The sequence below is a fragment of the Echinops telfairi genome, unplaced genomic scaffold (genome assembly GCF_000313985.2).
Source record: "Echinops telfairi isolate 266 unplaced genomic scaffold, ASM31398v2 ScPeMD7_3533;HRSCAF=4204_1, whole genome shotgun sequence".
NCBI lineage: Eukaryota > Metazoa > Chordata > Mammalia > Afrosoricida > Tenrecidae > Echinops > Echinops telfairi.
Window position 1 is genome coordinate 13000182 of NW_022107432.1, and position 16394 is coordinate 13016575.

Sequence of the window (16394 nt, forward strand, 5' to 3'; positions counted from 1 at the left end):
CATGTCCCCCTGGAACTGTCGGTGTCATATTTATATAATGTACTCATCATTATTCATGATTATGTAATTGTCTATGGATTATACTTTATTTTAAATATCTGAGGCATACCTACAAAAACCAGGGTCCATCCCTCAGGTAGGATTTTATGCAGCCACCTAAAAGCTATGTTTTCAAAGATTATATACATGAAAATGTTTATCACATAATACAAAGGAAGAATTTCTGTTATAAGAATTAGAATGCTCTGGCATGTTTTCCTTTATAAATGTTACAAGGGAATCTTTATGGGTATAGGTGGATCGTGGGTTACCTCTGGGGCTGCTAGCTGTACGGTCAGCACTACAAACCTACCCACTGCTCCACTGCAAGGTTTGCTGTTGCAGAATCCCCATGCTGCAGTTCTACTCTGCCCTAAAGGGTCATGATGAGTCGGAATTGACTTGAAAGCAGTAGGTGTTTGCAAGGGGCATTTGGAGGTGCGAGGATTAAGATGATATGACTAGGGTACACGTTTACTCTTCTATGTAAATGTCTACCGTGTGTTATAAAATATAGAACATGAAAAATATCATGATCAGAGGCTTTCAGTGTTTATCTATTTAGGACATCCAGAGTCAGCTATACACATTCTTTTACATTAGAATTCCTATGTAAATGTCTTTACAGTACATTATGAGGAGGCCTGGTGGTATAGCAGTTATACATTGGGCTCTTCCCTGCAAGGTCAGCAGTTTGAAATCCCCAGTGTCTCCTTGGGAGAAAGTCAGGGCTTTCTACTCCCTGTAAAGACTTTCAGTCTCAGGAACCATGGGGCCCTTCTCCCTGCCCTATTAGTCAATCTCAGTCAAGATTGACTCTGCGGTAGTAAGTACATTCTAAAACATAAAACGTTACAACGTACTATTATCAGAGAGGCCTTCGGTGCTTGTCTCTTGGAAAAAGCACAGTTTAGGAAGTTTTAAAAAATAGTTTTATTGACATACAATTCAGAAATCATACAATTCAATGGTTAGTTATCTTAAAGAGATTTGTGCAATCATCACAGTACATTTTATAACATCCTCCTCTCTCCTGTCTGCATTAGCTCTCCATTTCTTCCCAACCTTCCCTGCCACAGCCCTGAGAAACAATCAATCGAGTTACTGTTTCTATAGATGTACCCTTTCCGGAATTCATATTTTTAAAACATAAAAACAAACAGAAAACCTCCACCACGATAACAAAATAAAGTAGTAAAACCTCAATCTAGAAGAAAACAGACGTATTCAGGACACAGTTTTAAACATGAGATTCCTTGGTTACAGCCTAGGAGCATTTTGTGGTTCTGGAAAAGTACTGCCAAGTTGTTTTCTACAAGGCTACACAATATATAAAAATTCCATTTTAACCCCAGCTCCACCAGCAGTGGAGAAAATAATTTTTAAATACTTTCCCTCATGCGCGAACACGTGCCTTGCTTGCATCACACTTTGTTTTGCTTCTCCTTTTGCCTTTTTGGATATTTGTTCAGTGGCTGTCGACTAACTCCGAGACGCTGTGTGTCAGAGTAGAACTGTGCTCCCCAGCGTTTTCAGTGGCTGATTCTTTAAGAGAAGACCTCCCCAGGCCTGCCTTCAGAGGCCCTCTGATAGACTCAAACCTGCAACCCAGGACTCCATGGCCATTTCTGTTGTTTTGCTATACTCTTCCTCGTGGATAATGTCCTTTTGCATTTTAGGAATTCAAGACCAGAATCAGCCACATGCCCGCAATGAACAAATTTCTGCAGCCTGGGAGCCAGAGGAAGCCTCCCCTGGAAGAAGCCTCCATGGAGACCGTGAAGAACATCTTCAAATTTCAGCACGGCCTGTTTCTTAAAAACATGGCTGCTATCGTAGCCGAGTATTAACAGATGAAAAGATCGAAGGAATCCAGTAACTATTTCATTTCACATCTGTAGCAGTTCCCAGGAAAATGTTACAAGAGGGCAGAAATAAAAGGCAAGCCTAATAAAGATCATCAAAAGAGCCACCAGAGCCATCCCAGTAAGCATTCCTTAGCATTCTACTTATTGCAAAAGAATAGAATTCCAAGCAAGCAGACAGATGTTGGGATGTTCTTGAAATACACACACATGAACACGCGCCACCGTCACCCACTTGCATCGCTTACCTTCAAATCTGCAGTCACAAAGTATTTCACCACGGGAATCAGTGTCCAACATGGGAACCCAGACACTCTGAGAGCCTTCCCTAGCCGAAGAAAACCAGTGACCCTATTTATCCAGTCCCCAACTGTCACCACATGTAAGAAAGACTACTAATTTAATAGTAGCTTTTGATGTATGTGGACAGGCGGGCCGAGAGGAGAGGGAAGCATACATCCATGAGTCTATGAATTTATTCAGCAGTCCAGAGAAGAATCGATGCCTTTGAACGGTGGGGCTGGCAAAGAATGATAAAAGTCCCCTGAACCGCTAACAGACGGACAGATCTGTCTTGCAAGAAGGATGGGAAGGATGGCACGGCTTTGTTTTACATATTGTGGGCAGGCTGTCAGGAAAAGCCGGTCCCTGTAGAAGGACATCAAGCTTGGTAGAGGGGCAGCGAAGAAGAGGAAGACCCTCAAGGAGATGGATTGACACAGCGGCTGTACCCATGGGCTCAAACACTTGTGAGGATGGTGTAGAACCAGGCAGTGATTCCTTCTGGTCATTATGGGCTGGAATCAACTCACTGGCACCTACCAACGACACCATGAATGAATGAAAAAATGTTTTCCAACACATAAGCTATGTATTTCTTTGGTCAATGTCACATTTAGTTTCTACTTCAGCATCATTGCTAGGCTTTTGCTAGTTGCCATTGAGCTCACCCCAACCCATGGTGATTCCATGCACGACCTTCCTAGTGTCAGAGCAACACGCAAGCCTCCACTGACAGGTGGGGTGACAGTGCGCCAGGGGTACTGGCTGGGAAGCGAACAAGGTATCCTGTGTGGAAGGCGCAGTCACCGTCGGTAGGTAAGCTGTTGCCAGGGCAAGTCTGGAGGCTCTTCCAAGTGGTCTGTTGAGAGATGATCAATCAAAGAGACAGTCTGCAACCAGGCTATGCCTGCCTGCGGCAACACAGCCTCTTTGGCACCATTAGGGCTTAGGGGATTTTAAGGACATCATTTTCTTTTTCTTTTAAGGACATCAAAGGATTTTGTCTGACTTTCCTATTTGGTTAAATTGGCAGGGTCAAGTCCAATGTTTCACCTGTCTGTGCAAATCCACAACGGCGAGTGTCTTGAGCATTGATTTCAGAGATTACACATAAATTTTAGCCAGTGGGCACATCCAGCAAAATTGGAACCTGTGAATATTGAGGAATCATGTCATTAATTTACAAATAAAAGTAGACGTAGCAAAGAAAACCAGGGCTTCGTGATCCTTAAGCTCTTTTAATGAGAACAGTATTCAACAAATTAGAAAATAAAGTTTTGGGATTAACAAAATAAACAAACAAAAAACCACCTCAACCTACAGTTCCCATCAGAAGTGATGGTGTTACTTTGGCTTCTTAGATAAGACACTTGACCTTTCAGGTTCAAGTTCATCTTTGAAATGCAGAGAGTAATGTGTTCTGCCGCTACAGTGGAACGGCTTAGGTTCAGTTCTCCACTCCTCGGGTGATCAGAACAGCAGGAAGACAAGCCGCAGAATCATCAGGAGGCTTCAAACAAAAGGTAGAAAAGCACAGTCACTGTGACATGGCATAAAACAGCAAGGGTCATTTGCTACCCCAGCAGGCTCCCGGGACTCTCCCGACTGTCACTCCTTGGGGGCGAGGATGGCTTCATTATCCCAGTACGCTAACCTCCCAACATGCCACTGCTCCCTGAACACCTGAGAGAAGCCAGAGCTACATGTTCTCAAGATCTGGGAGAAGCTTTTAGGAGTGAGAGGCTTGGAAAGAAACTAAACTTTCAGAGTCTTATAAAGTAAAACAACTTGAAAATAATACTCAAGGAGCCATTTTGTGGGGGTTATAATTACAAACCTAGCTACCAAACTAATAGCTATTCTATAGGACCGAGTAGAACTGCTACTGTGGGTTTCTGAGGCTGTAAATCTTTACAGAGTAAACAGCCTCACCTTCCTCCCTTAGAGCAGCTTGTGGGTTTGACCTGCTGACATTGCAGTTAGCAGCCCAACTCTTAACCCAGTACACCAGCCTGGCTCCTTATAATCATAGATACAGGGGTCTTTTTTTTTTCTTGATCCATAAATACAATTTCTGTTGCTCCCCATAGTGTCTCAAGTTTTTGAGCAGGGTTATTAACTTGAAAATTTTTCTTTGTAATCACATTTATTTTCCCTAATAATAAACAAAATATATAGCCACAGTAGGAAACCCTACATAAAAGAGATGTCCACATCTTATTTTTTTTAATTTTGAGTAAATCCCCCAAAGTAGAAATATATATGAAAGAAAATAAACATTTTTGTGACTTTCAACATATAAAGGAGAACTTAAAACATTACCTCTAATTTCTATTCCCTAATATAACTAAGCTCATGGATGGAATTACTGGCTGAATCAAAGTGAGAGAAACAAGAAGTTCCTTGCCTATATGTTTTTTTTTTAAATTAAATTGTTCTTCCTTAAAAGAATCAAAATAACTGCAGCAGGAGGCAGACTATCCCTGGGCTCCGCCCTCGAGGAAAATGAGTGGTCCATGCCATGGCATTCTTGTATCGTTGCTCGTAGGTGGGTCCTGAGGGAACATGGGGCTGAAGTGTGCTCTTTACTCATAACAAGTGGATCTGATGAAACCATCCACGAGCACATCACTAAACCAAAGACTGGCTGAATGCACGTGCCTTAAGGTTTCTACTGTCATTCTTGTCACACTTAATGTAATAAAAATAATGTGATGTTTCACATTGAAACAGTTCAGCCCTTGAAATATGATGGCAGAGGAGAAGATAGATAGAAACTGTGTTTTTCTCACCTTAAACCTGCAACCAGTCCAGCTGGCATGATTTTCTTGGACCTCTTAAATCGCACACCCATGATGGTGGCCAGGAAGAAAGCTGTAACTGAAAAAGCAAATCCTTCCATGAGCTGGAGTTTCAAACCTGCCTGATGGTGAAAATCTGGATATCATTTTAGCTTTCTAACGACTGCCAGCTCAACCCTCAACAACAGTAGGTTAGTGAATTGTTGATTTCCTCCAGAAAGTCACAGAAAACTCATAAGTTCACTGTCCTGGACTCACAGTGGCCCTATAGGCACTATATAAGTCTATAGAATAGACTTGACCCTGTGGCTGTAAATCCTCTGGGAGCAGAGAGCCTCATCTTTCTCCCATCGAAAAGATACTGTGCTATTAAAATGCTTAATAAGCCTAGTTCATCAGAAAGCTTGGTGTAAATGAACATGTTGAAATCCATTCCCAAGGCCTTCGAAAGGGGCAGTTTTTCTCTAACTGATGCCTCCATTTATAGAAGATCATTGAAGACTAGGGTTTCAGTCTTGCCTCAGGGCCACTGGACAGTGTACTTGGAACCTCAGGAGACACTGAATAAACATTAAATTAACTGAAGGCTAAGGAGAATTATCAATGCTTTTAAAAAGTAGAATCTGATTCATGAAATCATACTAGGAAGGATGCTGAATGTTTTCTCTTTTTGATAAAAAGGAGATTTTTCTAATCTTATTTTTTGAGAGCATACATAGTGTGGTAGTTATATAATCACATGTCAGCTTGGGGGTATTAAGAGTGAAGGGGAGTTTAGCCTGTCAATCAGGTCACAGCCTGATGACGCCTCCTTGTGGGTGTGGCCTTCTCATGAGGATTCTGGGAACTCCCTCTCTCTCTCTGCCTTCATCTTCCTGTTGACAAGTCATGTGACAGAGACCTGTGCCAGCCCTGTGATGCTTCCATGCCATTGGCTCCACAAGACTTTTCACCCATTGACTTGGGATCGTCCTGCATTCTGCATCATTGCACGTGGCTGTGTGAATCTGAAGAGAGATTTATGGACTAGTATAGGATGTATGGGCTGATATCAGAATTATAGACTTGATCCAGACTGAGATGGGAGTTTTCTTGATCTACAATTACTCTTTGGTATAAAGCTCTTTCTTATAAATGAAGGGGTACCCAAAAAGAACTGGATTTTTCCCCCCAAAGCTATGTATTTAAATTTTTTTACAAAACAACCTCATCACCTTTAAATACTCTCCGTTACAGTTATACATTTGTCGAATTTGCGATTCCATTCTTAGAAACATTTTTCAAACTCATCTGTTTGGATGGCTGACAGCACCTCCCTCATTTTTTCCTTCACCTCTTCTACATCATCAAATCACTTTCCTTTCATGTCCCTCTTCATTCATGGAAACAAAAAGAAGTCACACAGAGCAAGGCCAGGTGAGTAAGGTGAGAGAGTGAGTAAGGGGCAAGAGAGGCATGCCAATTTTTGCCCAAAACTGGCACACTGAAATGGCTGCATGAGCAGGTGCATTGTCATGGTAGCAAAACCAGTCCACCATCTACCACAAATCAAGCCTTTTTTGTTGCACACTGTTATGCAATCTCTTCAGAGCCCCTTGATTAATAGTTTGACTTGTTTGAACTGCTTCCAAATGCACTGCGAGTTGATATTTTCATCCTTTCGGAAAGTTGACCGACATCCAGAATAAGGTTTATCATCAACTGATATTTCACCTTTTTTGAAATGAGAAAACCACTTGTACATTTGAGTTTTTCTCATTGCACTGTCCTTGTAAGCTGTGTTCAACATCACAACAGTTTCTGCGGCATTTTTCCCAAGCAGGAAACAAAATTTCACAGCCACACGCTATTCTCTTAAATCGGCCATCACAAAACAAGTGTAACTGCTTCCATGAAAAAATTCACTGTCACCAGAGAGGACCTTCCCAGGCGACACCACTGGGTTCACTAACTCAGAGCAAGTTGCTCAATGCTCACCTAGCAGGAAAAATGCATACTATGAAAGTTCCAGTCTGCCCAGCACAATTGCGGTTTTTTGGGGTACCCCTTCCTATGTATGAGTGTCTCAGAATTTCTTTCTCTGGTCAACCCGGCCTAACACACACAGTAAAACATAGTTTCTCCATGTACAATTTAGTGATGCTGATTACACGTTACGAGCTGTACAAGCATCTGCACCTTTTCTCATTAACAAACTCATTGCCCCATAAGGTCTCCATCTTTCAAATACATATTGTAAATTTGATCCCTAGCTAGACTGGTGCTAAAATAGCATGATACTCAGGCAAGCAGGCTGACTGACGTTAAGAAATCTTCTGGGAATATTTTGGGGTTAAATAGAAAAAAATTTTAATATCATTTCTGATAACCGAAAACACCCAAACTTGACAAACGGTAGTTTCATCCATATATATATATATATATTCTCTTTATTATAATGGCTTTTCAGTAACATCATTTGTAAGATGTTGGCTCACCAAGTAATGCATTATTCTGAATGTTAGCATATGGCATTACCCCAAAAGTTCACGTGTTACCAGCTGACTTCTTTTCTCTGCAGCATTCCATTTCAGAGAATTTGGTACCATTTTTTCAGTAATAGTGTTATACCTCGAAGCCCGATGCCAGCCTTTTAGAAGCTGTACCAACAGGAATAGAGAAAGAGTTTCATGTATGACACTGATGTCAATCAAACGAATCCTGTTCATTTATATATTTTAAATGGATGATTGAAAACAGGTGTGACCTGATACGCGGATAAATAAAAAGTCCCTTCTAGCTGCATCTCACTGATACACTTTTTATCATCTGATAACAATCCCAGTCTTAACAAATATGCCTCACCCATACTCCAACTAAAAAAAAAGAAAGAGACCCTACTAAATTCGTTTCCCTTCCTCAAATCTAGAACTGCTACAATTTTATCTTCATATTTTTGCATTTTCTTCCTTCTCCCCAGGGCACCTTGAGTCAGACTCAGTCACATGGAGACAATGTCCTTAGCTTAGTCACTGTCTTTCCCTTTCAAGTTACTCTTAAGAAAGCCAACGGTCCCCGAGGCATGAAGCCTGCCTTTCCATCCATTACCTTCTCCTGGGGGTACTTTCCGACCAAGCCCCACAAGGGACGGACTTGAAAAGGTCGACCTTACTACTCTAGACATGCTCTTCAAGGAAGAGTAGGAGTTAAGAGCTGTTTATGAATCGAATCATACAAGACTGCCTAAGTATTTTTATATCATGATCCCCGCTCCCACCCATCCCACCCCCCACTCCCACTGCCAAATGGGCTAAGCATACATTTGAGAGCAGAGAACCTGGGAACAATTCCATGCTTTTCTCATTTTCTTTGCTTTTCCTAGCAACCAGCTTTATAGAAAGATTCTTTCGTTAGAAGGCTTGGTGGCAGTACTGCTCACTCAAATTTGGTCTGTCTAGAGAGAAACAAGTGTCGCATTCAGCCTCAATACCAGCGTAGGGCCACTTGCCTTCTGACTTTGTTTCTAGAACATGGAGCTGCTGTGAGTCAGAGTCGACTGGAAGGGAGTTAGCTTTGTTTGTTTGTTTGCTAGTATACCCACACCAGGAGCCCTGGCAGCACAGTGTTTACACGTTGGGCTGCTAAGGGCAAGGTCAGCAGTTCAAAAGCACCAGCTGCTCTGTGGGAGAAAGATGGGGCTTGCTGTTTCCATAGAGAGTTACAGTCTCGGAAACCCACAGGGGCAGTTCCTAGCCTGTCCCGTACCATCAGTATCAGTTACAAATGACTTCTTATTGTGGTGCTGGTTCTGTTTTTGAGAGAGAGTACTACTGGCACTGACTCGATAAAGGGTTTCCAGGACTGTATATTTTTACGGCAGCAGACAGCCTCACCCTTCTTCCTTGGTGTAGTTAGTGGGTTTAAACCACTGGCCTCGTGGTTAGCACCTGACCTCTTAACCCACTGCACCACTCACTGCCATCGAGTCAATGCTGACTCATGGCGACGCCCTGTGGGTTTCCGAGACTGTAACTGTTTACCGGAGTAGAAAGCCCCTTCTTTCTCCCAAGGAGCTGCTAGTGGTTTCAAACTGCCGACCACAAAGATGGTAGTCCAGCGTGCAACCACTGCATCTCCAGGGCTCCTCCACTAGTGCTCCTTACACCTAATATAATCAAACCCAAAAAACCCTGCTGCCACTGAGCCAATTCTGACTCATAGCAACCTCACAGTTTCTGAGACTGTAAATCTTTGCTGCCGGGACAGCTAGCCTCATCTTTCTCATAAGGAGCAGCTGGAAGGTTGGAACCCGTGACCTCCTGATTAGCAGTCCAACACTTACCTGATAGCTAGTACAGGATCTTACAACAGTCATTGAAGGCTGCATTCTCTACAACTGGGGAAAAGGCATTACTTACACAATGACACTTTCACATCTCGTTTGTCATTGGAGATCCGGTAAGCTCCATAGCCAGCCAAAAATCCAACACAAAGACCACCAATCAAAGATGGAACACCACCTGTGGAAGGGTGGGGGTGGAGTGTGAGAAGTGGGTTCAGAAAGAGAATCTCTTATCATGCATGGGACTAGAATCTTCAAATGTATTCCTATTTGGGCATTTTAACCAGACAAAGCCAAACTATTTATGTATCTATTCAAGTAGCATTTGTTAAAATTGACTATTTTGTGCTAGACCCTAAATGCAAGGCAGAGGAGCCCAGGCTGCAGGGCGTAGAATATAGCCTGAGGTGCTTTGGGTACTGGCTGTGGGATCTCGGGCAATTCATCTGACTTCTGTATGCCTTCTCCTTTTTCTACTCCTCTTCTCTCCCTCTTCTCACTGGGAGGTTATGACAATAGGGGAAAGGATGCAAAAGTAGCTACAGGGTAAACGGAGAGAGATCTGTCCTGGGTGACAGTTCTGTCCTGAGTCATCAGACAGCCAAGCCAGAATGCAGAATGATGAGCCTGAGAACAGGCCAGTGGTCTGCATTTTGCTGAAGGCGCATGCCTGTGGGGCACACAGGCCAGTATAGTTCAGTTTTTGACACCATGATTATGCAATCAGCGTGAATCAATAAACATGATGAATCAATAAACAAAAGAAACCCTCGTTTGATAAGTGAGCTAAATCAATTACTTATGTAACTGATAATCACAGGTAAAATTAGAATTGTGTGGCAAGGAGAGGCCCGGAAACAGCAATTGTTCCACGGTGCCCATGGTGCCATGGTGCCCACACCCACCTCACCCATTCTTCCTTCTTTGAAACCCACCCACAACATACTGGTCAGTCCTCAGGTACCTCGGGTACCTCTAGGGCTGTCTTTAGCTTCTTGTTCAAGTCACAGACCCGCAGGGGCTCCTAAGACAACCCTCAACCCCCTGATGAGTCCCTTTGATCAAAAACATAACTGGGATTTACCTGCCCGTTTATATCCCAAAATACTTCCAAATGTCACAAGGGCTGCGTAACCAAAGCCAACCAGATCCATCGGCAAGGCTGCAAGGCTGCAAGTCTAAAGCAAGGGGGAGGGACAAGGTGACAACATGAAACAAAGAGACGTATGCAGGGGGAGGAACATCTATATCAAAGCGATAGACATCTAAGCGTTGTAACAGTGACCTTCTTGAAGTTGCTAAAGAAAGGCAGGCGAAGATTTAGAATCAACCTACATCTGTCCCAACACGCAGCCACCGCCCGGCCACCCCCTCCCCATCCCTCACAAGTACCTTCAGGGTGCACAAGTCTTCAGGAAGACTTATGTTTATGTTCCACCACGTCTCCAAAGAAGAAGTCTACTCTGGTCAATCGGTTTCTAACTCTATATGACCTGGAATGTCCTCCCTCTCCCTCTCCATCTAACCCAAGCCACCCTCGGCACTCGCCTCCCTGTGAGCCTTCTCCCCTCACTACCGACCTTCCTAGCTCACTCCCTCTCACCGTGAACTTTGCTTCTTCCAGCTCTCAGTCCCCGGACTTTAGCCACGCCGCTGTCTCAAAACCATCTTCCTCTCCCTGTGCCCCTGCATCTTCCCAGCCACCATGGAGGTTTACTTCTGGATTCACTTTGAACACTCCAGCGTTGTCACCAGTTTGGCTCTGAGACTTCTGGGGTGGCAGTGACATCCACAGTCAATGGTAAATCACCGGGCTTTAATGACACCACGGCATGAAGCCAACTGAATGATCATCATACGTCGAGTGCAGCTGTCATAACATAACTGTACTTTTAAATATAATGCCTCTGCGGAATCAAGGGCCTACATCTACGAGGGGTTTCCAAAAGTTCTTGGAAAAGTGGAATGAAAAGATAACGGAATCTTTCCACAGACCTCTTGAAGCCCCCTTGCATGGTGTACACTGGAAACTAATGTGAAAAAAATAAGTCCACACATAGAAGGTGTATATTATTTGCATGAAAGTACAGTACATCCGGGAATGTGGAGTTCCATTGAGGTCCTGCCCATTAATTCTCTCCGATCTAGGAGAACGTGCGGCTTCCAGATGGAGTGGTGGCTACCAGTCACAGCTGATGCTGGGCCCTTGGGTCACAAGCCGTCTCTGCCTCCCACCCTGCCTCCAGTAACGACTAAGTTTCCTGGCGGTGCTTTTATAACTTTCTAATAGTTATCTATTTCTTCCACAGGGAAGACAACTACTTGTGCGTTTATTTGTTGCATGCTTTTGTAATTTTTTCACAGCTCATCCATTTACGTTACCCTGCCCCGTCTTTTCCTCCTTAGAGCAATTGGTAACATGTTTACCAGAAAGAAAAACAAAACAACCAGCAAAGGCGCTGTATGCTTGTCTCAGCGCAAGCGAGAACTTACTGCGAGGACGGGTCTGAGGGGAGAGGGCCCGAGACACAGGAGATGACTGTGCTGCAAAAAGGGCCCACTGCAAAGCACTCAGCATCGGGAGGGAGAAGAGGAAAAGTGGGAGTGCTCGCAGGGGGGTCCCCGGAACTGGTACACGGGGTAGGGGGGGTCCCCCGGTACTGGTACCATGAGATCCAACCAGTCAGAAGGCTCTCTCTTCCAGTCCATTTGTTGAAAAAAAGATGGGCAAACAGATGAAAATGCATGCGGGCATGGACCCTGTGCCGGGTACGCAATCAAGACACCGCACTATGAGGTATTAGCACTCTCTCCATTACCCAGATAAGACAACGGAGGCACAGGACAGCGCAGAGTTAGGATTTCAGACTCGGGGAGGTGCCACGCCTAACTACTCTGTAGTCCTCCCTCGAAGGAGGAGAGCGAGATGCCCATGAAGAGGCTGTTTCCACTCCTTACTTCTGGATGAGTCCCTTCTGCTTGGCCTCTGCGTTGAACACGGGACCACGCTGCTCAGTCCTGCTTACTCACTGCGTTCCCAGAAATACGGAGGGCCTCCATGCTGAATGTCACATTAGATAGAGGCATTCCCCTCTCTAACGGGCCCTCCAGTTTTCAGATAGAGATAATGAAAAACACTACCTGGGGGGGGGGGGGGGGTTGTAGGCTGAAGAAGCTACGGCCGAAAACCACTTAGAACGGTGCCTGCCACTGAATACGTGCCAGCAAATATTAAAACCAGGGATGATGGCGGAGATCCACTGATGGCGACCCCAAATGGGCATGAGTAGAACTGGCTCCATAGTGTTTCCATGGCTATTTCAGAGGGAGGGGCATAGGGGATGGGGGCGGGTAGATTGCTAGGCCTTTCTTCTCAGGTACTCCAGAGGAGCGCAAACCTGAAACCTTTCCATTAGGAGTTGAACACACGAACCATCTGTGCTGCCCAGGGACAACAGTGACTGCTCTAACAAGAACGGCGATTGCCTCTTTCATCCTCAACCCCGCTTTGACACTTGGCATGAGTAAGGCCATTGCCATTTGTACAAAGGGCCTACAAGCCAAACAGCATTTGAACGTACATGGAAAGTGACTGAGAGAGGGTAATTGTGTGATTCAGCTATTCAGAAACTCACACCACAGTCTTAAAAACAGGATGACCTTGCTGTCAGAGAGTAGTATACACTCGATGATGGCAGCTATGACTAGGTTGGAATATAAGTACCTCATCTGGTCTCCCCTTCGGCCATCTTAAATTTGTTCTAGTTTTCAAGATTCCCTGCTTTTGTCCCCATTGAGATGTTTTTCCTATGGTTAATTTTCATATTGTGTTGGTCTTTTATGTGAGTGCTTTCCAGTACATGAAATCCCTGATAACTAACTCTATAGAGACAGCAACTGGAATGATTGCTTATCGAGGGGATCCCCGAGGGGGATTAGAGCGGATCTAACGATGAACATAAGAAGAAAATGCTCTGGAACTGATTGTGGCGATGATTATGCAACTCTTTAATACGACTGAGCTATGGAAGGGTATGACATGTGAATTCCATCTCTATAAGACTATTAAAAGTAAGAACCAAACCTGACTTAACTATATATGTATATATATATATATACATACATACAGTACAGCAGAGGCAGATGGGAATGAGCTCTACTGGTGAGGCAGGCCCCCCACAGGACACAAAGGAGCGCACCCTAACCCAGGCTTGGGAGCCCAAGGAAGCTTCCAGAGGAAGCAGGGTCCCAGCAGGGAACAGCAAGTAAGGGTGTGTTCTAGGCAGAAGGGTAAGCCTGTGTGAGGCTTAGTGGCACAACAAAGGAGGACATGTTCTCAAAACAAAAAGAAAACACCAGGGTTCGTCCAGAGAAGTGGGACGGCAGGGCCAGACCACTTTACTCCAAGAGGAGTCTGTCCCCAGGCTTCGAGGAGTTCAGGAGGAGAGTCACTACCAGATTTCAATGTGAAATGGTGTCTCCTGGCTGCAGCGCAGTAGCAGAGAGAGAAGCTGAGAGGTGGCAAGAGAAAGTGCGAGACTGGACTGGAGCCAAGGCACTGTGGATGGAGGAATTTGAGAGGTTCCCCAGGAAGAATCCCCGGCCTTGGCACTGAGGGGAAAATGAATCAGAGGTGATTCAGGCCTGAGTCTCTGGGTGGGGATGGGAAAGCCTTGATACTAGTCCCTGAGATGTGTGTGTGTGTGTGTGTGTGTGTGTTTTGGGGAGTAAGAAAGGGATAGTGAGATCCCTGGAACACCCAACACATAGTCAAGTGCATACCTTACACACAGATCTGCAGCTCATGGGAAAGATCATTCATCATCAGGATGTAATTTAGGGACCTAATCTTTTCCTTAAGCCAAACATCTGGCAACTAACCAAAGTCAGCCCACTCCCACGAGAGCAGGGCTAGCTGCCCTCCAGGACAGAGCAGAACTGTCCCCTAGAGTGTTCATGGCTGCACAGCTTTACAGCCTTTACTGAGTCTCATCCTTCACCCTCAGAGCAGCTGCTGGGTTCAAACTGCTGACCTAGAGTTAGCCACCCAAGAAGCAACCCATTGTGACACCAGGGCTTGTTCCCACCTGGTCTGATGCAAGCATTCCTCATTTTCCTCTGAGCCCGCTCAACACTGAGCCTCCTTGGGGCCCCATTCCCGTCATTTCAGCATCAGAGTTACTGAGTTTGGATTTATCCCTCCTCCCAATCAATGGAGCACGAGGAGGCCAAAGACTAGGCTCAGATCATCGTGGTCATCCTCACAGCTCCAAGGCAGAGCTCTGCACCTGGGCAGGTACTAACTAAATACAAACACCTGTGAGCGGAAGAAAAGGAAGGAGGGAGGGAAGAAGACACAGCTTATGCTTCAAGAGACTGCAACTGACTGATCTTAGTTCAAATGTCAAACAACGGTCACCACAACAAAACCCAGTGAGTCCCTTAAACTCCTCCACGAGCTGGGTTCTTTTCCTTCGGAAGGTAAAATAAACAAGTCCCAATCCTTGCAAGAGATTTCTCTTGTCACAGAAAATGAAGACAAGGGGTAACTCGTCTTGTTGCTCCTCTTCCCCGCCGGACCATTCAAGACTGGGGATAGCCCAGACCTTAAAGGGATGGGGATCGGAGGTTATGTGCTCAGTGTATCCTATTGCACTTCTCAACCGGGGTGCCTAGGATTTTTAAACGCCACAAAGCATCTTGGGCGCAATGCAGTCGGATGGCTTGCGACACCTGCACCCAACACCGGGCCCTGCCTCACCTCAGTCCAACCAAGTCTTCCAAACTGTGGAAGGTTTTCCATAAGCTGCTATCTAAAAAAGCATTTCACACAGCTAAGAGGGTCATTACCCATCTGTGAGCGAGCTTCTTGGGGCAGGACGGCCAGGCATCCTTTAGCGCAGTCTGGGAGATGCTGGAAAGGCTTGTTAGGTAGCCACAATAGGTACCAGGTTGTCTACTGGGCATGCTCCAAATTCAGGCTCCGAGCCAGGAAGGGGCGGTACACCTAGGTGGGCGGTACACCTGGGAGGGCCTCAATCTGGGCCAGATGAGCTTAATGCAGCCAATGGGGTAAACCAGTACCGTCGACCACGCCTCCCAAGGTGGGAGGCTGCAAAGCCAGGATTGGAAGCCCACTGCTCTCCTTTTCCAGCTGCCCCTCGGCCAGGCCTGCGGTTTTCCTCTGTCCTCAGTTTTCCACACGTGGATGAGAAGTGCCCTGAGGCTGTGTATGTAAAACCTGAAACTCCTTCTATATTTTATAAAAATTCACCTGGATCACAAACTAGGCATCGGCGTGAATTCTTTCTCCTGCGAAGCCAAGGACCGAGGCATTTCCATCCGGGAAACCTAACAGGCTCAAGCCCTGTGAAGCTTCTTTGCAATGGGCCCCCAGCCCCAGTCTCCTCTCCAACTTCCCCAGCTCTGGGAAGGCACGTGGAAGGGTCAAGATCGGAAGGAGGGAAAGGAGAGGTGCATGCCTCAAGAGGACAGACCCCAGCCCCCGCCAAGTCCTTCCTAAGTCATCTGCACCATTGCCTACTGAGGTGGTGGGTGGGCGGGCAGGGAGGGGTGGTGGTGGCGTTCAACCAAGACCTTTCATTTCTGCGTCTTCGCAGGAAAATGCAGTTCGAAGTTCTCGATTGGGAAATGCATCAGCTCCCGGGCAGGCCCGCGCCCTCCCCGCTACTGAAATCGGAGGCCAGGTGCCTGCACGAACCGTACCTGCAGTCGCTGCCAGTCGCCAGCTCCCTGCGTCCCCTTGCTCAGTGCTGGCCACACCTTGCCGGCTGCGCGCATGCGCCATGCCCTCCCTCCGCCTCCTCCGGTTCGCCGAGTGGAGAAGCGTCACTGCAGCATCCCGGGTGGCTGCTGATCCTGGTCACTTCTTCCTGTCTGCGCGCCTTGCGGCCCGGGCCCGGAGTCACGGTCTGCGCGGGCTCTGCGGCTTAGGGGGAGCGGAACTAGCGGGCGCCCGCAAGGGGCGGGGCTACGTGTCACTGGGATCCGGGGAGGAAGTGATTTTCAGTCCAGTCCGTTCAGCGTTCTGGGGACATTGGTGGGCTCCTTAGAGTAGCGACCCAG

General features: G+C 46.0%; 2 protein-coding genes across 3 annotated transcripts in view; one reads left to right on the forward strand and one right to left on the reverse strand.

The window, feature by feature from the left end:
• Positions 1-2008, forward strand: part of LOC101658083 (glutathione S-transferase-like) — an 8536-nt gene extending 6528 nt beyond the window's left edge. Inside the window, exon 4 of the mRNA XM_045294753.1 lies at positions 1719-2008. Within this exon, the coding sequence (XP_045150688.1) occupies positions 1719-1889 (171 nt within the window). The 3' untranslated portion in view covers positions 1890-2008. The remainder of the gene's footprint in view (positions 1-1718) is intronic.
• A 1396-nt stretch (positions 2009-3404) lies between these two features.
• TMEM14A (transmembrane protein 14A) lies at positions 3405-16175 on the reverse strand. Of its 2 annotated transcripts, none has more exons than XM_045294819.1 (5): positions 16035-16175; positions 10393-10486; positions 9385-9486; positions 4979-5066; positions 3405-3696 (listed from the first exon to the last, which is right to left on the reverse strand). In XM_045294819.1, exons 1-5 carry the CDS (start codon positions 16107-16109, stop codon positions 3657-3659), a joined length of 399 nt encoding a protein of 132 aa, XP_045150754.1. In that variant the 5' UTR covers positions 16110-16175; the 3' UTR covers positions 3405-3656. The 2 variants fall into 2 exon arrangements, with proteins under 2 accessions (XP_045150754.1, XP_045150755.1); XM_045294820.1 differs by lacking the exon at positions 16035-16175 and adding an exon at positions 10912-11079.
• Between the last annotated feature and the right edge of the window lie 219 nt (positions 16176-16394).